A 22,133-nucleotide genomic window follows, 5' to 3' on the forward strand; every position below is an offset into this window, starting at 1 on the left:
ACCCTGAATTACCATGTTTCACATGCTAACTAAAATGATTGCTTTTAACTTCCCTGTATACCTAATCAAAATAATGTTTTGTAAGTGTTTCGGCTAATTAAAAGCTTAATTTGCCCAATTTCACAGTTTGGCTTAAATCATAGAAAGTGTCAATATAATACAGGAATTGGAATGTCATTTCTATTGATCATATTTAAACACACTCTCCCTTCCTCCCCTCGGAAGTCAATTGCAGCTTGTCCTCAAAGGGTGAGCATCCAGGTGATTGGCCATTGCGGCCTGCACACAGCACAAGGCTGCTCTTCAAATAAAGGCTTAAATGAAGATCAAGGCTGAATAAATTAACTGTAGATGTTTGCCTTGTTGTAAAAGATAAGCTCACAGGAAACAGCTACAGTAAAGAGAGCTTTGCAGGTTACTTAAAACGCTGTTTTTAAAGCAACATGTATTTCTGGCCATTGGTATTGTATTTCTTCTAGCCTACCTAGAAACACAATAGAGCTCTCCACTGCCGCACAGCAACATTAAATATAAAAACCTGCCGTTAAAGGGCAGAGGGTAATGGCATCAGTGTGGGCGATTCGTGCTCAGGTAGTGTTCAACTATTATCTCCAGTTTAAGTAGGCTGAAAATACACAAATCCAGCCAGCACCGTTTTTAGATAAAATTGTCAGTTTTATGGATATTTATAGTATGTGCCCAGCCTTGCAGAACTCCATCTTCTCCACCTCATCCGTAATATAAACTGCTTTTAGTCCGTGTTAATACAATGTGTTACTGAGATACTTCTCACATTCTGTATAAGCCAGGCAGATCAATACTCAACTATACCAAGGGAAAAAAAAAAAAAATCATTATATTAGAATCCTATTAAAAAACACAGACACTAGGAGGATAAACCTGATGCACAGACATCATTCTGTCTGTATGCATATGTAGATTACTACTTTTAAATACATTGAAAGTGGGTTTCTTTCCAATATACAGTTTTAAAGTATCCTACAGGTAGGACCTTTGGTATATATTCTATACCAAATCAGTTTTGCCTCAAAAAAATTTAACCTCTCTGCTTCTCATTAGAGCTCTTTCTTTTAATCAAAAGTTTCCACCCTTTGTATCAACTCCCTTACTCATATACTTCCTGTGGTGCATTCACAGCACTGAAATAGGAACAGCAAAGCTATTTCTGTGACAACATTTGCTGATGACACAAGCTCAGGTTTATAACTTCTGCTTAGATCAAGGAGGAGTAAGAAGATTTAAGATAAAGACTTTTGAACTAATAACAGTAAACTAAAAGTCAAAAGGAAAGTAGTCACACGGAAAATTATTTTTTAAAAAGTCTAAGTTCTATTATTTGAGGTTGCGTAACATGAAATTCTCCTTGGAAAATTCACTAACTGAGCATTTTTGGATTTTTTCCCTTCAGTATTTTTCAGAGTCAAAAAGCATATATCCTACCTGCATCAGGTCATTGGTAATATAACACAGCAAGAACAGATGCAGGTCTGTTTGCCTCAGAAGTAAAACAGAACAGCCACACAATCCTATTGTTCTCCCAACCTACCACATAAGAAACAGAATCTGATGCCATGCCCTGCAGGTCAACAAACGAGCTCCATGAGACGATAAGTGCAGAGTTGAGATTCCTCTGAGACATCTTGCCACCAGCTCAGCAAAGTTTAAATCAAGAAAACATCAGCTTCAATGTCACCACTGACCTTCACTAGCGTGGACTTGGGGAAAGAGAGAGATGGTCTCCTGGAGAGAGGCTCCAAAGCACACTTCACCTTTGCAGCACATCATCACAAAGAAACAGTTTGCAAATATAATAGAGGACTCAATATCCATCCTCTTATAGGTGTTTAAGCTTTTCTCAGTTTCGTGGAAGACAATCTAAGTTGACAGCAGTAAGCAACTGGCACAAACAAGTCACTACTGACTACTTGTAAGATACTGAGACAAGACTGGAGAGCACTTGCAATGAAACTTGTGTTTTTAAGGGGTTTTGCTGCTGTAGTTTTTAACTCTCTCCCACTCCACTCAAGTGACTTGGCTCTTTGTTTCTGTTGGGCTCATGGTACTACAGATCCCTTCACCACCATGTTTCATCATTTCACAACTCCAGTTGCCACGACAACAGGATGCAGCTTATCTGCTGTTTTCATATTTCCAGTTTTTGTTGCCATAACAACACAATCATTCTTGCTTTCTACAAAACCAGCAACTTTAAGCCATGTATTCTCAAGGACGCAGGATTCATCATACATGTATCTTCATGAAAGAAGAGATTTGTACAGGCAATTTGTAAATTAAGCTATATTTTCTGAAGGGGGATTTTTCACTCACAAGTGAAAAGCTGACAGCAATTGCTAGAGGCAGACTGCTGAGACATCTAAAGCCTGGCCTTTAATAATAGCCAGAGTAATATAGCACTAGGCCACTTCCAAGTGGGGAGTCCCTACAGTGTCAGATCGTGTCAAACCGCACAATTGTTATGTGATGTGAGTAAGTGTCCATACTTGTTTCACCCAGGCAGATCTGAATTAGACGCTAGATGCAATTCTCTTGGGTTTTAACCCAGTGGCCTCCCCATTATTACCAGCACCACCACCATGCAGCTTTGTGTTTGAAGGCCCATTTTAATTCTGTAATTCAAGCTGTTGTTGCAGATTAGTTTTCAGACTCTGACCCTTTTCACTTTCAGGTGACTGCATTTTGAACTTTCATTTACAGGAAGTGCACATTCATAAGACTGGTGAGAAAATGTTATACAAACACAGCATGCAAAAACACAAAATAGTGATGGCTATGAGGGGTATCAGCTAACATGGCACCATAACTTCATTACACCCTCATTTATGTATTTCACTAATGAGACAAGCACAGGTGTCCAACACGGTCCCTCACATGAGATGAATAACAATAATACAGTCCAACCTGCTTTAGCCATGCTTGGTATCCAGAAGATATAAGTTGGAATCCATCTTTTGGCATGTATATTCGGGGCTAGGAGAGAATAGACATAAAGAGAGACCTCCTTTTACACTGGGACCTAGCTAACCTAAATCTAAATTCTGGAATATTTTAAACAATGCAGATTTTTTTAAGCCACATATGAAGGTTTAGTCCCCAGATTAATTCTTGTTTACTCCTCTGATATCAGGTGCTTTGAGAACACTTTTCTAATACAGCCAAAACAATTTTTACAATTTCCACCATTTTACATGTCAACTCAGTACATATAGGTATTTCTTTAAAATTTCCACACAAATGCACTTGGATAAGCACAGCCTCTGTGGTGGGTGCAGTAGCACAGATTAATGGTCATGAATGCTTTTGCTACTACATAAAGCTAAAGGTTGTCAAAACAGCAGCAGTCAAGCTATGAGAGTGTTTTTACAGTCACCATCCTCAACACAGTCAGACCAGACACCAGACAACAAAAAAAGATTAAAGAAAATCTCTGAAGAGGTGCAACCTTAGTATCAGGGTAACAGGAAACTATATTCATACACAGCCATAAATTATGCTTCAAACTGCCAGAGAAATGCTACCTGGCATGACATTCATCTGCAGTTTGAAGATATTCTCACAATCTAGTGGATTCAACGCACTTCCACCCTCCCACCCTCCCCCAAAAAGGGGATGCTTAGAAATTAAAATCACATCTAAGCAACAAAACCAGACAAGACATCTGATGACATCAAGTCCAGAGACCTCCTGGAAACTATTTCACAACTCCTTCTTTTGTTCACCATAGATCCCCTCCAAACCAGTAGATGTGTGCCCCCACCAATCCTTCTGGAAAGCTGGAAACATCTTTCTCATTTTCAGGACATGCTGTTCAAGGTGGCTTATCCCCATCTGTGCCTGTGTCAGCACAATATTTAGTTTGTAGGAACTGTGTCCATCTTGGTACTTGTAACACCAAAAAATACAATTGGTTGGAGAGGAAAAACATGTCACCACTGAATGACCAATCTTCACAGCTATGGGGGGGAGGCAGTCCAGCCCTGGAATTTGAAATTAAAACAAGAACTACAACAGGCTAAAATCTTGTCTCTAAAGAGAAGTATACATACAGGATTTTAAAATATGCTTTGAATGTTAGTTATTTTTACTCCTCTCCTGTTTGAATTGAAATCCTCCTAAATCTTCCAAAGCAGTAGTAAGATTATGCCCTGGTGTCCTACTCAGTAATCTCAGTCAAACATGAATTTTAATAACCACCATTGTGCTGTTAAATTAAAGTCAAGTATATCTGGTTACTGCATTCACCTGCTGAGCTTGGACTTGCAATGCTTAACACATTAACAAACTATGTTTTAGGGGACTTCTCACACAGCCAGAAGCATCACGCTCCAAGACCTAATCCTTACTTCAGCACTAACTTCATGGGTGGTTACTCTCTCTACTACTGTAAAATGAGGACAACACTCATTTAACCCACCTCACAGGTTTGCTGAAAGGAACTGCTGACATTTCTACGTGCTTTGAAAATAGAAGAAACCATGTGAGGTGCTACGTATCTAGCAAGAACACTACAGAAATCCACATTTTACTTCTGACTCAAGTGTTTCAGTTGCTTTTTCAAAGTAGCACAGCTCAGTATACCTACCAAAGAAAAAAAAAAGCCTTCATAAACAAGCAGAAATAACGACCTTTTTGAAATCATAGCGTCAGGAGTGAAGAGACCTGAATATCAGTCTTGGATCTGCCTGTGTTCACTCAACAAATCTCTGAAAAATTACTTAATTTCTTTCTGTTTCTGACACCTAACCTACACATTAAAGGATATCAGTGAAGCTCCTAGAACCAGCAGGCTGCTTAACATTTATAAAGCCCACCAGTCCAGAGTAGTTTGAGTAATTGATTTAAAACATTGCTTTAACCATTTAATTTGAAGACCGTCGTCCTGCAAATATGCAAGTGTATTAATAGATCTGTTTGCCATCAATAGGATTACTGTCATGCAGAAGTGTCTCCAATATCAAAGATAACAATGTATTTCTATTTAGACAACTCTTACCAATGCAAGCTCTTTGACTTCAAAATAAAGTTCCTTGAGTATCAGCAATAAAAGTAAACAGGACCTTCAGCAGATTAGCAGCTACTGTAAAAATTTATTTTCAATGCTGACAAGTTACATATACAAATAGGAGAAACTAAGACCCATCACCCATCCCTCAGCACCATACTTGCAAAATCCCCTCACTGAAATATGTCTTCTCTGTATTTGATATGCCCACCCTCATCTAAGAGGAAAATAAACTATGCAGAAGAGAAACTAACTTCACGAGTACAGGGTATGTCATTACCTTCATACTGCTACTTATGTCATTAAAGTAGAATATTTGCACAATATTTGCACATATTCATTTCAAATACAAGCACTGACAGAAAAGCGTAATTTACTTAAAATCTCTGGAGCTCTCACTCACAAGCATTTAATGCACACAGACTCATCAGTGGCTAAACATCTACAACCAATCTCCTAAATTTTAAACTTTGGTGGCTCTCCTAGGCACACGGTGAATGACCCTAGGAATGTCTCCTTCAGCAACAACATGTAATTAAGTTAAGTACATCTGGTTAAAACTTCGCAAATTTCAGTGTCCGAATCACAGCAGACATGCAACTACAAAATTACACAAGGGGAACTCATACATGCTTGATAACTTTAAAAAGATAAAATTAAATTGCCCCTCTTCCCTCAGCCTTTAGAAGATCTGGGACACGGGCAAATGCCTTGTTTGAAAGCTGTACTATGTTATCAATCATCACTAAAATCTTCCATGGTTATGATCCACTCAAGGCAATTCTATCAGCAATACAATTAATTGCCCAGCAAGATCTACTCAGTTTTGTATTTTCAAGAGTACACACCATTTATGCTCACGGCTCAATATCATTCACAAGCATCGTATTTTCTCTTAGCATCTGTTCCAGCACTTTCCATGGCTAGGAGTCAGAGTGCTAGGATCATTTTCCTCTTTCAATAGCCACCTCAAAAAGTAACTCTGGAAGCACTCTAACCACTAATTCATATAATGCTATTATGTGAATATTTCACATTTTTATCTAGGTGAGTAACTAATCTGCAGTACAACTCCAACAACTTCCTCTTCTAAGACATTCACATTTCTTATTGAGGACTTGCTTTAAAAATGAGCCTTCCATCACCACAAATGGCCTATTCCATAACCATCAGTGACTTATTCACAGTCCTGAAATGCAATTTTACCCTGTATGAAATGCCTACCTTCTCTTAAGTTCTGTGGCCACTGAAAAGACTAATCATCTATATATTACCCATGTATTAAATTATATTATTATAAATATTGCAATTGTCTACAAAGCCATAAGCCAGAATAGCTCATTTTGCTCATCTTTTTTTCTGCAGCCTGACTTTCTTCCTTCAGTAATCTACTCTTCCATTTTTAATCCATTTGATTTCTGCAGTTCCTAGCAAGGCCAAAAACAACAGAATGATTTTTTGAGAACAAGTCAGTAATTTAAAATTCAGTGGTATCCTCTTCACTTCCCTACAAAGGCTGATTTTTAGAGGACATTTAATTACAGGCCTGAGTTCCTATTTTCTAAGCCTAAACACAACCCCTGAAGGCTTACAATATTTGAGTCACAGCTGGAGCTGTGGTTACTATACAGTTTAAATATCAGCCTCTTTACTGTGCAATTTGTTTTGAAAATCAAATCAGATGCCGTGTCATAAACAAGTGCTAATTAAGTACTGAGCGGAAATTGAGCTTTTTTTTGTGCAAGAAGGGTTCTTAAATATCTGCATCTTCACTTCCATAAGAAAGAATAAATATGTCAAGAGTGATAACTCTAAAAGCAAACCTACTATGGTACTTGCAAGGCAGTACTGCTGCTTCTCTGTTTCATCTGCTTCCATGTAAGATGAAATGGGAGGGAAAATATAGTTGAGATCTGTATTAAATATATATGTACTAAGGACCTTATGAATCTGATCATATAACCCACGCTTCTTTTTTCCTCAGAGAGGAAATTTCACTCTGTGTTTCCATCACATATGATTTAACCAGGCAAGCTAAACCCATCTCTCTCTGTAACTGCAAAGGAACACTGAAGCTACTTACATTTTCATTCCTTTTAAGTTGTGATTTACACACAGTATTTGACAATAACATTGCATCATTAGATATAACACCTCATTTGATAAATATCAAGAACAACGCATTTTGATACTCTGAAGGTTGCCTCTGAGTAACAATATTCATGACTCCATTAACTAACAGGCTCTCGACTCCCAGAATGAGATCTGTCAGTCACTGACATGGGAGGGCATGGCCAGCTGCACTGAAGGCTGCCCAGTTTAAAATGACTTCCACAGCAAAGGAAAATATCCCTTGTGGCCTAGAACTTGTTAATGAGTTTGTATGCATTACAGCAATTAACTGAATTCCTACTACATGGCGCAAGCAGATAACTTACTCCACTGCATAAAGCAGTACTCAAAATAAAGCAGTTAGATCTGTGGAGTCTAATTCAACAAAACCAAAGACAGGATTTCTAAATTTTTAATTATTATTAGGAGAGAAAACCATAAGCTGACAATATTTAAGCATGCTCTTTGTGAGATTTTGTAGAAGGAATGAGTAAACACTGAGCTGGTTGACTGTCAGATCTCACAGTTTGATACCAGCTCCTTCAGAAGGATGGGGCGCTCCCAAACAGCAGGCTCTGACTCTGCAAACGGAACAAATTCACCACAAGTGGTGAACACGACTGCTCTAGTTCTTTAGCAAATTTGTTTAGAGTACGCTGGCCAGGATCTGCTCAAAACCAACTCCCACTGGAGAACGTCTATTTATATTCCTTGACAGATAAAAAGACAAGTTTTTCCATCCTGTAAGTGCAGCAGCTACCTGGAGAACTGCTTTGGTAACATGAAACACTGGGACACCTTCTTAAAGGCTCACAAGAATACTAAGCTGCAGTCCTCAAAACCAAATGGTGATCTGTGATAGCACTCCATTCATCTTTGGACAAAGTAACAGCAAGCTCTGCAAAGGTGCTTGCTATAGCAGAAAGATTCTCTTCGTGCCCATAAGCAAAAACATGGCTGATTTCACAACCACTTGACATTTTAAGTCTGAAATTCAAGTCCTATATTCAACCTCCTTCAGGACTGCAAGAACTGTGGTAAAGAAAAGAGAAGCTACATTTCTCATGCTACTGTCTGACCTAGTGCCAGGTAAACATCCAACAAGAACAGTGGCATTCACAGTGAAAGCATTATGTATAAAACAGAAGCTTGTCTAAAGATCAATAAAACAAAGCTTATGCCTTTTAAGTATCTTGTATATTTTTCTTCAGTCCTTAGAAAAGTCAGAAAGCTCAGCTGGATTCTAATTTTTCACTGAGACTCAGAGCATCAAGAATAAAATATTCTGTACTTGAGAAAAAAATATTGCCAAGGTGAACAAAATTAAGAATCTGGAAAACTACAACCTCCATAATGAGAAAAAGAACCTACAGTGGTAACTTTCACCTTCCTGATCTGCCAAATTTTAGGTAGCAGATAAAAAAGCATGCAGAAGAGATGGATTAGAGGTCTGCGCCAACTATCCCAGAAGGAAATCTGCAGTTCACAAATTAAGCAGACAAATTTGTAAGAGGAACACTATTTTTTTCTAAAGAAATGCAAATGCATTCAAGAGCAGACTCCAGCACTCAAGCTGAACATTTTCCTGTTCAATAAAACGACCAAATAAAAAAATAAAATAACCAAACAACTTATTTTTTGCAGGAATGGCCATTCTACCCCTATACACTTAGTTTATAAAGCACTGTGCTACAATTACAACGTGGAACCTATTCACCCATCATAAGTAACTTGGAATCCATAACTAATTGCCCTGAGTACTTACCAAGACATATTAAATTTCCTTTCCTGATCTAAGTGCCCTGTACTGAGTTCAGCCCTATGACAGATCTCAACATCTTGAGACTGGCACAGACGTAAATGCTCCTTTGCTTGGTTTGACTAGAGGAAATTCCTCCTTAGAACAAGAAGTACCAAAGAAGTCTGCTGTCTCGGAGGACTATGATGCAAGAATCAAGCAGAGGCAACAGAAGCAGCTGAAGATACCTAACAGGCAGCCTCTGGCAGCATTCCCATGCAGAGCAAGTAGCTGTAAGACAACTAACCACAACAAGTCTAAAGCGTTGCAGAATTGACTGGCCAACCTTTAATAAATAAATAAATAAATAATCAAAACAACAAACAACTACAAAACAACAAACCACAACCACAGCACACAGACAGTATGTCCTGTCTCCCAAGAAAGGAAATCTACTGAGGCTTGAGTACTGATAACTATCGCCAAAATGAAGCAGTCACCATGGGAGGCCTAAGTAAATCTACTCCCAATTTAGAACAAATTAGAATTAGTGCTAGACTAACCCAATCTTCTTCTTTAAGAAGATCACTGAAGTCCAGACAAATTAGGAGTAGTTAAGCATTTGATAGACGACACATAGGAAGCTACTAGTTAAAATGGAGAGGATTAGGACTAATACCAGAGTTGTAAGGAGGATAAGAAACTAAAAAGGGTAGACAACCAAGAGTTAGTTTGAAAAGGGAGCCCTCAAGCTGTACAGAGATTGATCTTTGTTGAAATCCATTATTAATATTGAAATGAATGTTAAAATAGTCTCACTAATGGCTAAAGAACCACAAGAATTATCAATATACTAATGAAATTGGCTAAAGACAAAGTTAAGAGACATCATAAATACACAGGATACAGCATCTTGAAGACCTGGGTAACGGAATGTACATAAATTAAAAAGTAACAATATTTCTACATAAACTAGGGACCCAGGAACTGAGAAGCGGGGAAGACATCCTGGGATACATTCCTCATTAGATAATGATGGTTCACCAATAAGATGCAGCCATGAAGATGGCAAATGCTACTATAAGATATTGTATAAATTGAAAAATTCCCAGAAGAGAGAAATTAGGATTACTGCTTTTGCCCAAGGAACAGATAAAACTTCCTGGAATATTCTGTATAGTTCTGGTCACTCATGTTCCAGTGAGGTTAATCAAACTCCACAGCTGTATAAAAAGGTCTGCTATGATGATCATGAGTTATAGGACGCATCATATGATGGAAAGAAAAAGAAGAGGGGGAGTAAAAAAAGCTTGTTTTAGTCTGACCAGATTGAGATCAGAGGAAAATACAATTGCTCTCCACAAATACATGGAGATGAACACAGGGGAGTAAGAAGAGCTGTTTAAGCTCAAGGACAACATTGGCACAAGAACAAATGAGAATGAATTAGCCATGAATTAAGTCAAGCTGGAAAATAAGAATGAGCATTCTAGCTTTCAATGTAGTTAAATTTGGAATAGCTCTACAATGGTGTACTAAAGAAAATTCCACTCACTTAAGAACTGCTTTGAGTAGCTCGCAAAAGGGACTAGAGCGCACACTGTCTGCCAATATCAGACTTGAGCCCACACTCCACAGGACCTGTTCCAATCCCAAGTGGAGATTCTTCCTCTCACTGATGGGTTCTGTACTATTCTGACTCTACATAAAGTACTATTTTAAGATCAGTGAGATATGGATTTATAGGAATATCTTGTCGGTAAAACAACTTTGAGGACACTTAGCTTGTTTATAAACAACAGCTGTGACAAAGTACAAGAGCAACACACTTCACTGGAGTCATCCCAGTCAAAAGCAGGAAAAAAAAAAAAAAGGGAAAAAGTTACAAAACGAAAGTGAAGAGAGAATGAACATTTTCAAACGTATTAGCAATAGCAAACACCTTCTGTCATATCTGAAGATAGTGTTAACATTGTCTGGATTTCTACAGAAAACTTGAGATGCTTCCAAGACCCATCTTCTAAAACGAGATTGATCCATTGTTTCTTGAGACTACACCTACTTCTCATTGCTCTAATTTGCAGGAGATGAATGATAGCTGGCTTAATTTCTAAATCCTGTTGAGAGCTTTGGCATTTAAGCAGGAAAGGCACTGAGCAGACCCAATGAACCACCCCCCTGGAGAATCACAGCATCTTCCTAACAGACAGAATTCAAGGCCAAGTATCCCTAAACTAAAAGCAGCTCCCACATAAACTTCCCCATTCTCCATCTCTCTGACAATAAATTACAAAAGATGTGCATTGAGAAGGAGAGCAACTATATTATATGACAGACGTCCATGCTAGACCATTTTTCTCTGAAACAATGATACTGTTTTGGTTACTGTATGAGCAAGCCTGGAAAGATTTTCTTTTCCAGCCAGAATGCAGTCTAGCCCTGCTTTGTATCCAAGCAAAGACAACCATCACCTCTCTTCGAGTATTTAATCCATACTCCTCTATTTGAAAAATAAATAAATAAATAAATAATAACCTGTAAGAATAATTATGTCCTTAGCTGGAAACATCAAGACAGAGGACTCCTACAAACTGAGAGAATCCACATGTAGGCACAAAGGAAAAACCACACTGGAGTTCTGCCTGGGCTGGTATCTTTCCAACTCCCTTTCTTTAGATCTGTTTTGCTCCAGGTGCTTCCGAAGAAGATGGGCTACCTAGACTCCAGGTAGAAGTACACTTACTACTGTTCTGATGACATACAACTGCATTTAAGAACAACTTCTTAATTCCTTCATAGTTACACCCCTGCACCTTCTCCCTTCTTAATGTGGCATGAAGGAAGTTAAGCCAGCACTCAGGCTCTTTGCTTCTGCTAATCCAAACTGGATACTCCAGTGGAGCCTGCCAAGAGGTTCCATGGCTCCTGCTCACAGACTGTAAACACTTCTGTCCTTCCTTCAAGAAAAATGGAAAGACCCCTTGCTGAGCTTTCCCATTGTTCCTCATTCTCTCCTTCCTGCTGCTCTCATCAAGATGAATGCACGTACCCTGTTCCAGCAGTGGGGGGAAGGAAAATTAAATCAGATGTTTCTCAGTTCTTTGTACAGAAGGGTACTAGAAGCAGCTAGAGAAAGCAGAATTATGATCAATCTTTTGTTTTCAAGCAAAACCACTGTGGAAAAGTGAAATAATTTTAAACTGGAAGTCTTCATTGCCACTTGCAAAACGTCATGCCACCACTGCTAACAAATTTGGCTGTGCACATCCAGCTGCAAGCAGGCTGAGCACCCATTGATTAATGGAAGCACAGAACTTGCAGATGAAAGAGAAAAGATGAATTTTAATGCAGTTTTTAGAAATACTTGTCATTGTTTCAGCATTGCCATTTAGTAAATGGGACCGATTTCTCTCTCAGCGGGGGATGATATTTTAATGATGTCCCATGTACTTCCCAGAAGAAAGACAAGCCTCATGAGGCAGATTAAAACTAAGACTATTCAGATCCCATTAAAAACAGGCAGTTTCAAGCCATTTTTTTAAATTAATTTTGTTTAATGATAAAATGTACTATCTTAACAGGTGGCTAGCCAATTGTAAAATTAACCAAAACATAGTCAGAAGCACAAGGTTAGCTATTAGAGGAACTGGTTTCTTTTTGTTCTGTTTTCTATTATCAGTGTACTATATGACCCTTCACAAACTCCTCTGGCCCACGGCCTCAGGCGAATTTCTGAGCTTCGCCTTTCTACTTCTGCAAAGCAGGGGTAGTATTTGTCCACCGCCAGTTCCTCAAGTCCTCAGATAAAGAGACATTAGGAAGTATTGCTGTTTAATAAGCAGGGACATATTTCATGCAACTCCCAGGATGTTTATTTTCAACAGTTTCTGTGGATCAAGAAGTTTTCCTCAGCACTAATCAGCATCCTGTCAAGAAAATTGCTTAATGTTTGATTGCTTATTAACTTGAGCACTTAATGGTAAGATGCAGCCACTGGACTCTGCTCTGCTACAACTCATTTTCAGCTTCCACAGCTAAGCACAGTTTGCATTCAGCCCTTTGTGCAACATCACTTTAAATATATTAATAATACATCTTGTTGAGCATCTCCTGAATTGTAGGAAGGAGGAAATGAGGAAGACTGAAAAAATATTGAAAATTATAAACACTAATCAAGTTTGCCACTGAGAATGGTTAAATATTACACAAATCTCATCAGCACACATGGAGGTTAGAGATGACACAACATAAGCAGACAAGGAAGTAAGAAAACAGTTTATTCCAACTGCATTGATGAATTTAGCATGAGAACTTTTATACAGCAAAATCAAGTTCCTCAGTTTGTTGGTTTTGCTTCTCTTAATGTGATCTGGTCATTTATAACCCTAAATACTGTTGCAGCAGTCACTGAGAAAATGACACAAAAGGTATCTCTACAGATTAAGAGTCAGCAGAATCCCTTCACTCAATTCTTAATGAAAGTTCATAATTTCCAGGTATAAATTACTCTCCTTGTAATAGAAAGTAAGTACTTTTCATTACCAAGTTTTATGATACAAACAACCAGCACTGTAAAATTCAAAGAAAACAAAAGAGTAGATGAACACATTTACTTGACAAGCATACCTAGTCAACATTTGTACATCAGGAAACACTTTCTGATCCCCACTTTAAATGTTTTTAGAGCGTGAAGTGAGTTTTAAATGAGACCAGACCATGAAGTTTCCTCTGTCATTTGACTTCTAGTCTCAAGCCATTATTTCTCCTACCTCAGTAGCTCCTAACACTGAAAATAAACAACAAAACAATGTAGTTACATCTTCATCTCATTTATGGCCCGAAGATCAGAGCTTGGCTGGCCACTGGAAATGCTCCAAAGATCCCCATTTCATTTTTTCTTCACTAGGCACCTCTTAAGAGGTGATCTCTGAACACAGTACATTCCTACCTTACGTCTAGAGATAATACACAGAATAATAAAGAGATAATACACAGAATAATTTTACCTTATTCCTCTGAAACCTTCGTTGTCTATTTCTAGATCACAAACCACCACAGAATGTTGAGGCCACTGCACATCTTGCATCTTTCACAGATTATTTAGGAAACCCTTTGCCTAACCAAACTTTGTGGTTAGAGGAGTCTGCTTTATCTTACTAATGAGAATGATAATTTAGTACCAAATACTCGTGAGGAATTATAGCTCTGCTGACTGGCAAATAATTTGCCAAGGCAGATTAGTTTAGCTGCATAAAATAAACATCCACCTGCACATACTAGCACTAATCAGGGCGTGAAATTAAACTTTTTATTCAGTGGGAAATAACTGCTGCAAGGCGGCGATTTAGTCTTGGAAGCAAATATTAAGGTCAGCCTATTCTCTCTGATGTTTATAGTATATATTACAGTGCGGAGAGCAAGACGTAACAAATTCTGCTTTTTCAGTCTATGGAAACAAATATTTCAGTGATACGATAGCAAATTTGCCATTTGCTTTTCTAATTGCATACGTTTAATGGAGCAAAGTGGCTGAAATGAAATATGACCAGAGAAGCGAGGGTTAAGTTTCTGAAGTGCCAAAGGCCTGCACCAAGTGCAGAAAAACCTATGGCACAAAGTTTAGAGTAGAAGAAAATAAATCAGCATTTTATTTACAATACAGTAGCCCCAACAAAAAGACCCTCAAACTAAGAGGATCTTATTTCAGTTCTATTGACAAAATTACTAAGCATATGTTTAATATTCAGGCAGGATTTGCAACTCTGCATTCAGGACGCAACTGTGCTATCCCAGCTGTTTTACGAATATATTTTCACTGCTTTCATGTCATCCTTGCTTTGGATACCCAGGATTCTCTGCTACCACCACACAAATGTGTTACTAGGAAGACTATAAAGTTCTCAATGCAGAGTTTTATAACAATAGCTAACAAGTCCTAGGTCTTAAAAATCCCAGTCCTACTGACATTAAATCACACAGGTTTAGTGCAAAACGAACCTCTTTTAAAGTACCAGCTTTTGTCCATCTGTTCCATATACACAAACACACAAATAAATGAAAAAAAAAAAGTATATATATATATATGTATATGTATATATGTATGTATATATATGTATATGTGTATGTATATATATATATATATATTCCAAGTCTATTACTCCTCAGCCTCTGTTTACACTGACTATATTATCTTTCAGTTATGTTAAAGGTCCTGTATACAGGAGAACAGAAAAATTGAGGAACTACAAGGTTTGCTCTCATTAGGAAAACAACAAACAAACAAAAAACACCACACACGGATGCATCTTAAAATACAAGCAAAAGTTTTTGTTCTCCTGTGAAACTGGAAGGCTACCAGCATCTCCTAGAATCATGTCACCCAAAAAGAAACAGAAAACAGTAATTTGCCAGTGAAATGGAAAAAAGACATTCATGAAGAATGCTAGTATCAACATCTTCCTATTCACAAGCCAGGAAATTAAATGAAGTACTGCAAATTGATTCATTCAGAAAAACTGAGAAAATGAAACTTCATTAAATTTCAAGCTATTGCCTCCCAAACCATCCCAGACAGGATCCCAAACTGGTCAGGTACAGCTCCAAGCACTGCTAATTAAACACAACTGAAGTTGTCACTAGTCCATTCAAGAAAACAGATGTTGCTTCATAGAGCTTTGATATTTTTCTTAAATACCTTTCAAAATGAGGAACAAAAAATATGAACTCTTATAAAAAGGGCTTTATTGTATTTTTATAGCATATTACATACCTTGTAACAATCATTCTGTTAAGTGTGAATGTCAGTTTTATTTTCTGTCCCTTTTTTCCTGGCTATTTACAAGCTTTGTAAGAATCGTTCCTTAATTAAGTCTAAACATAGTCTTATATAAATGGATTCCTGGAATTAAAAACGTTCAGACTTAAGAAATGATTGTTACAGAGACTGTAACAGGCCGTAAAAAAGAATGCCACTTTAAACAAAGATTTCTCATTTTAATTAAAAAGATAATCATCAGAACATTCGTACACTTAACAGAACCATTTGAAGCTACTTTGAAAAAATATCTACTATTCTATGCAGGCATATGTAGTTTACTTTATATGACATTTAATCAAAGTCTCAGATGAGCTTATTGCACTCATACTTTAAATACTGTATCTACAGTTTTAAACACTTTATTCAAATATGAAAGTTACTTATTGAGCACCTCATTTCTAGTACTTTTCAAAATGGTTATTACAACAGATATCACATATTCTTGAAGGCGCAAAAACAGCTGTGTAAAGCAAGGGCTTTTGGAAGGGGTTTTTGTGTTTGTTTTTTTTTAACTAATGGGGACATTCGCCTCTCATTTTAGCTTGTGCATCAGTCTCTTATACATTTACTTTCTGAAGAGTGTTATTTTATCTGTGGTATTGTAGAAACATGGAAAAGGGCTGAGGTGAACTGAGACAAGTTCCACTCTAGTAAATCCTTGCTGTAGCTGCAGAACACTGGACTATATAATTTACAAGATCATACTTTAAATCTGTGAACTGGCTTTCATAAAAAAAAAAAAAAAAAGAAAAAAGAAAAAAAGCTTTGAAAGATGACCTGTAGAATACACGGTAGAAAATACTCATTCACCAGCAAAACCAGTCTTCCCTGGTCAGCAGCTGCTTTGTACTGCATAATGCTAATACACAGCAATTTAATACCAGAAATTAGGCCTTCTTAAAATGTAGAGGTAAATTGAGCAGGCAAATCAAGTTAAATAAATTACTTAAACCTTAAAGTATTAGATTATACTTATTGTAACTGACCATGGACAACTAGGAAACCTGCAGCAGATATTAGCTAAATGTAATATTGTTTCATCGGCAAGTAGTCAAGCCAACACCAGACAGTAAGAAGGCAGCCACCTTCTACTTCCATCAAGAAGTTGCATAGATATGAGCATGCAGGGGAAAGAAAAAAAAAAAAAGAGTCTAGTTTGTCTTTCAAAGCATCAAATATAGGTACTTTAAAGCCAGACAATTTCATTCATAATATTAGCATTGGATGAAGTCTCCTTAAGACATTTTATTAGAGTTAGGCATCAAAATCAGAAACAAATCGCCAGGTTTGTCTTGCCTGGTAGTTTGTGACTCAAGAGAGCTGCTCAAAGTCAATGCCAAAAATTAGATACCAATATTTTAAAGTGGAAAAAGTATTATTTTCTAGAGAAGCACAAAAATTCTAACACCTACAGGGCTGCTCTTCAACATTAAATGAAACCGACCACAAATCCCTACCAAAAGCCAAACTACCAAAAGACGAAGAGGTAACAGATCTCATGGTATTTATCTACAATGGCTCTTGGGAAACTCTTAGGGAAGATCAATAATTAATAGCAAAGCCTACCTCAACCCAAACTGTGAGCCATCTAGTAAAGAAGATGTACATGAAGCGTATCACACACTTGGATGAACAAGACAATAGGCTGTGAATGATTCAGCATTAGTTGAGAGGATGCACGAGCTGATCTGCTACCTCTGTGTAGATAATTGTACCAATACCATTCCTGCAGTACCCAGGCACTTTCTGACTTCTAAAAGGCAGAAACAAGATGCTTCCTAGGAGGGCCAAGCTGCTATTTGCAACTGCTACCTCAGGTATCAAAGCAACCGACCCGTGCTACACCTCCACGAACACCAAAAGACCCCACCACACCCAATGAAAACCTTACTTCATCAGCATAATTAAAGCAAGAGTTGTGTTCTAGATAGATGTGCACTAAAGCAAAAGCCTGAGGTGTGTTAAACAAAAGCTTTCCCCACTCTCCGCTCAACCTGTAAGCAAACATAGCCTGAAAAGTTCACAGGGGACAAAGGGAAGCCACATCTTTCACTCTACTTTTTACAAGCATTTTGCACGCAAGAGGCATTTTAATAAAACATTGAGGAACCTGGTTTAGCCTTTAGTTCTCAGCACAGTCTGATCTTAATAACTCCCCCCTTTATCTGATGCATCTCAGATGCATCTCCTGCAAGAGCAGTGCTCTCTCATGCTCAGGTCTCTCCCTGCTGCCAGGGAACTTTATTGTTCCAGTGGAACACTGCCAGCTCTGAGAGGGACAGGGATTCCCTCCAGTCCCAGGCCCAATCCTATTCAAGACCTCAAATGCCTGGACTAAGCCCTTGGATGGGAATCTTAGTAAAACGGGTGAAAAAAAGCAGCAAATGAGAAACCAGTGTAGCATGTTCACAGTGTTGTTTGGCAGAAGACAAAGACGTTTCAGTAGCAACTTTTCAGGACATTAAATCCACGATCTAGAAACAGGTTGTAATTACCTAGTTTGGGCAAACACAAGTGCAACAGGATCTGGGACACTCCTTTGGCCAATCACACAGCAAAAAGGGTAGTTTATTATGACTAATTGCTACCTTGGCTATTTAGGTATCTACAGCATTCTCCCACTCCACTGAGCTGAGACTCTATAAATCTGACAAACTTGGAGACTACTAGCAAAAGGGTCAAAAAGTCTCAAGAGAAACAAGTTCTACAAAACTGAAAAACAGAAGCCAAATAGGTGTTTTGAAGCTCAGTTAAAAATTAAAATTTGCAACCAGCATTTCTTCAGTTTCAATTTGGGCCTATGTTCTGAAGGTTTAATAGAATTGCTTCTTGATGAGCTTAGACTTAATTCTGTACCACTTGAAGCACTAATCCAAAACAAACTTTTAGCCAGTGTTGCCAGTCATTTCAATTATATCCTTAGAGAAAGAACAGCTTTGGACACCCAAAATTTACATTCAATGCAGTTGGCACCAGTTTGCTTTCATTTCTAAATCTTACATTTCTGGCCAAAACACTTGGAAATATCAACAAACGAAGCAAGAGTAAACTACAGTTTAAGTGTATCGTGCCTCAAATCTAAGTAAACTAGCCACATTTGAAGAGTATCTTGGATGCAAGTACCCCCACAAGGCTGCTTTCCATACCAAAGGCCAACTCACAAACCTAAACAATGTAAGTGCTCTGCACACTCACTATCATTGAGATGATGCTGCTGCAGCAGCAACTGAAAGATTTAAGTGTCAGTATTTACAGGTCTCACGGCCGAATGAAAGGAAAAAAAAAAAAAAAATATGGAGAGAAGGTGTACAGTTACAGAAGAATAGTCTAAGGTGTACAAATAAAGAGAAATACACAAAAATTACATGTGCAAGCCCTCCTGGTGCCTGTGGGCCCCTCTGCCAGTTTCTGCCTCACTCGAGTTTAACTTCTCCCGCTCTCAGGTGGCATCTGCAGCCCCCTACACCTCCTCCACTTCTCCATAGATCCAGGGGCCCCACTCCCGCCCGGCAGCCCCCGCCCCGCACCCTACGGCGCCTCTGGGGCCCCGCTCACCGCCTCCCCCCCCGCAGGACGAACTGCCCCCACCAGCCCAGCACGCCCGAGCGGCCTGGCCTCCCACCCGGGGTCCCCCTCCCCACTGCCCCCAGCTCCCCCGCAGCCCCTCCTCGTCCCTCGCCCCTCCCCCCGGCTGCCCTCCACACACACGGGTACCCATCCCCGCCACCGCCAACCGCTGCGGCCCCTCACCATGAACTTGAGGGCCTTCTCCTGCAGCACGGCCTCGGCCGGGTCCATAGTGCTGCGCCGGCGCCGAGGCCGCTCCCCCTCTCAGCGCCAGGCCGCAGCCAGCGCAGACAGGAACCTGCGCTGCCCCGCGTCCCCCCTCCACCTCGCCCCGCTGCCCGCACGGCGCATGCGCCGCCCGCAGGCCCACGGGAAATGGAGTCCCCGGCCGCGCCACCGGCAAGGGCTTGGCCCGCGGGTCGGAACTACAAAGCCCAAAAGGCCTCGGGGCCCGGGGCACGCTGGGAGCCGGCGGGCGCATGCGCTCTCCGTGGGCGAGGGGGCCGGCGGGAGTTGTAGTAGCGCGGAGCTGTGACGGTGTAAGCTGAGGGCAGGGGGCTGTTCCTGCTCGGGCCGGCAGGGAGGGACTCCCCACTCCGCAGGGGCCATGTGGGCCGTCTCCAGCCCCAGGCCTTCCCTGGCGAAGCACAAGGCTGCCTCCCAAGTCACAGCCCAGCGCTTTTGCCATTAGCACCTCGCATGTGGCTAATGGCAGGGTCCCTGTCCCCAGGGCAGCAGGCTGCGTTCACTGGGCTCTTCTCCCAGAGCACCTGCAAGAGCTCCGCTGCGCCCTTGTTTTGCACCGGGTGCACTTCCACACTTGTGCACTGTCAATTTTCATTACAATTGTTGCTGGTTTAAATGTAGCCCCAAACACTGTCTAAAAAAAATCCCACACGCTGGCATACCCCTGCATGTGCAGAAAATGTACACTTGGTGACTTTCTTCCAGAATAAAATCAGTGTGAAGGGGCCATTGCTGCTCCTTGGCAGGAGATATGAAATGGGGAAACTTGCATCGCTGTAATGGGTCAAGTAGACTTACACAATTCCTGAGCAATGTTTGTTCAAATCAGTCCCTTAAAGAAAACTCCCCGCATAAACAGCTTCCTGTGGCACTTTGGTACCCTTATGCTTAACATTTTATTCTAACAATGATGCTAAATGAATTTACCCTGAAAATTGGCCCAAATTGTCCTTGCTATACCAAGCAGCAAACAAAAAAACCAATTGATCAACATCCCTTTAATAGCACCTACACATAGACTGGAGGCTATTTACCATATTCCACTCTTTAATCTTCTCTGTTGCACACCAAACAAGACAAGTTCATTTTTTTGCAGCCACCACTTCTAATCTTCTCTGTTTTGTTAATTTTGTCTAATCTCTTCCCAAGTTCCCTACATTTTTTACAGTATACCCAACAGCTGAAACTACCTTGCATAGAGCAGCAGCAAGAAATTAGCTCCTGTGTCTTTAGTAGTAATTGTGAGAGTCTGATAAGTTTTTCCTTCCTCCATAGCAAACATGACACTTATTCCTACACAGTTTGTCATCCAGTAAAACATTCAGATTCTTCTCATAGCTGCCTTTATATACTTGACTCTGCATCTTAAGTGAGTTACCCTGAATTTCTTCCTATTTAGATGCAAAGGAGCCAGCCACAAACATCAGCATTTGCTTGCTGACATGCAGCTTAAACCCATTCTTTTTGTTCATGTTTGACCTATAAAGCAAAGCTTCAAGTTGCAGGTACAAAACCAGTGTCTCCTGTGCACCAGCGCCTCCCACATTTTCTCTAAACAGCCAATCTCCTCTGGATTTTTAAACAAGATAATCAGAGATAAAACTGTGCAGAGAATATGTGCATTAGTGGATTCCCTGCAGGGACATATTACCTGGGTGGTGCCTCATCACCCAATGCCAGGATCGTGTCCTCCAGCCAATGACCCAGCAGAGGTGAGGGGGAATGTCAGCCCATGATGGGTTGAGCTGTTCTCCCAGAGCAGTGGCTTGAGAGGAGGAGGCAGGAATAACCTTATGGCCTCCCTCTACAATCCTATGGCATAGAAATCTTCAAAAGAAAGCTTTCAGGTCACCAGGACATGGGATGCTATTCTTGGACTGGCCCTGCCACGCTCATGGTCATCATACCTTAAGCCCAGACTCTTAGCTGTGAAACACCTGCAATGCTTGGCTGTAATGGGGCTGGGCATTTTCCAGACTGCTGACAGCACTGAAAACACTTGCCACAATTATATAAATAACAGTAATTATAATGAGAGAGTCCTATAATTACAAAGGGATGGCTCCTGTAACAGTACTTCAGGCAACAAGGGGCCGCCAACGTCTGGGGCACAGGTCTCCTGTGTATCCTCCCTCCAGGCATCCTGCAGTTGGCCAGGATGTAAACGGATCCTCTTTGTAACAGCGTGATGGGCTCAAAGCTTTGATTGCACGCTTTATTTGTCAATAATATCTGATGCTGACCTAATTGAAGGAAAATTGAAAAGTGTAATGCTTCAGCACTAGACACCACTGTCCCAAAGTCCTCTAGGCTCATTGATCTGTCTGGACTGTAACTTATAGGGGATTAACATCTCTGCATCATAAAAAGCATGAACAAAGTGGAGCCAAAACTAATGTGTGCTTAGGTACTGGACTTAACCTTGGTGGAAGAAGAAAGTATTCTGCTATACTGTGATCAGGACCCCACAATGCAGGATGACTGCAGAAAGACAGGGCAAGAGTCTCCACCACAGCACAGAGAGACTGAGGAAGGACTCAAAGAGCTGGTACTTGACCCCACAGCACTGAGCATGGAGGTAACACAAACTTCACCTCGATTCTTGTATCTGC

The 22,133-nt window shown here is 39.9% G+C and overlaps 1 protein-coding gene across 10 annotated transcripts in view; it reads right to left on the reverse strand.

Moving 5' to 3' along the window:
- BTRC (beta-transducin repeat containing E3 ubiquitin protein ligase) overlaps positions 1-19,613 on the reverse strand; it is a 114,848-nt gene extending 95,235 nt beyond the window's left edge. For 5 of the 10 annotated variants that reach the window (XM_080348195.1, XM_080348194.1, XM_080348192.1 and 2 more), the window contains exons 1-2: positions 19,459-19,613; positions 2,941-3,009 (exon numbers count right to left, since the gene is read on the reverse strand). In XM_080348195.1, coding sequence (XP_080204321.1) covers positions 2,941-3,009; positions 19,459-19,506 — 117 coding nt within the window. In that variant the 5' untranslated portion in view covers positions 19,507-19,613. The remainder of the gene's footprint in view (positions 1-2,940; positions 3,010-19,458) is intronic. The other 5 variants (XM_080348190.1, XM_080348198.1, XM_080348197.1 and 2 more) reach the window with 1 other exon arrangement.
- Positions 19,614-22,133: the final 2,520 nt, after the last annotated feature.

Source organism: Nesoenas mayeri (assembly GCF_963082525.1).
Source record: "Nesoenas mayeri genome assembly, chromosome: 7".
Classification (NCBI taxonomy): Eukaryota; Metazoa; Chordata; class Aves; order Columbiformes; family Columbidae; genus Nesoenas; species Nesoenas mayeri.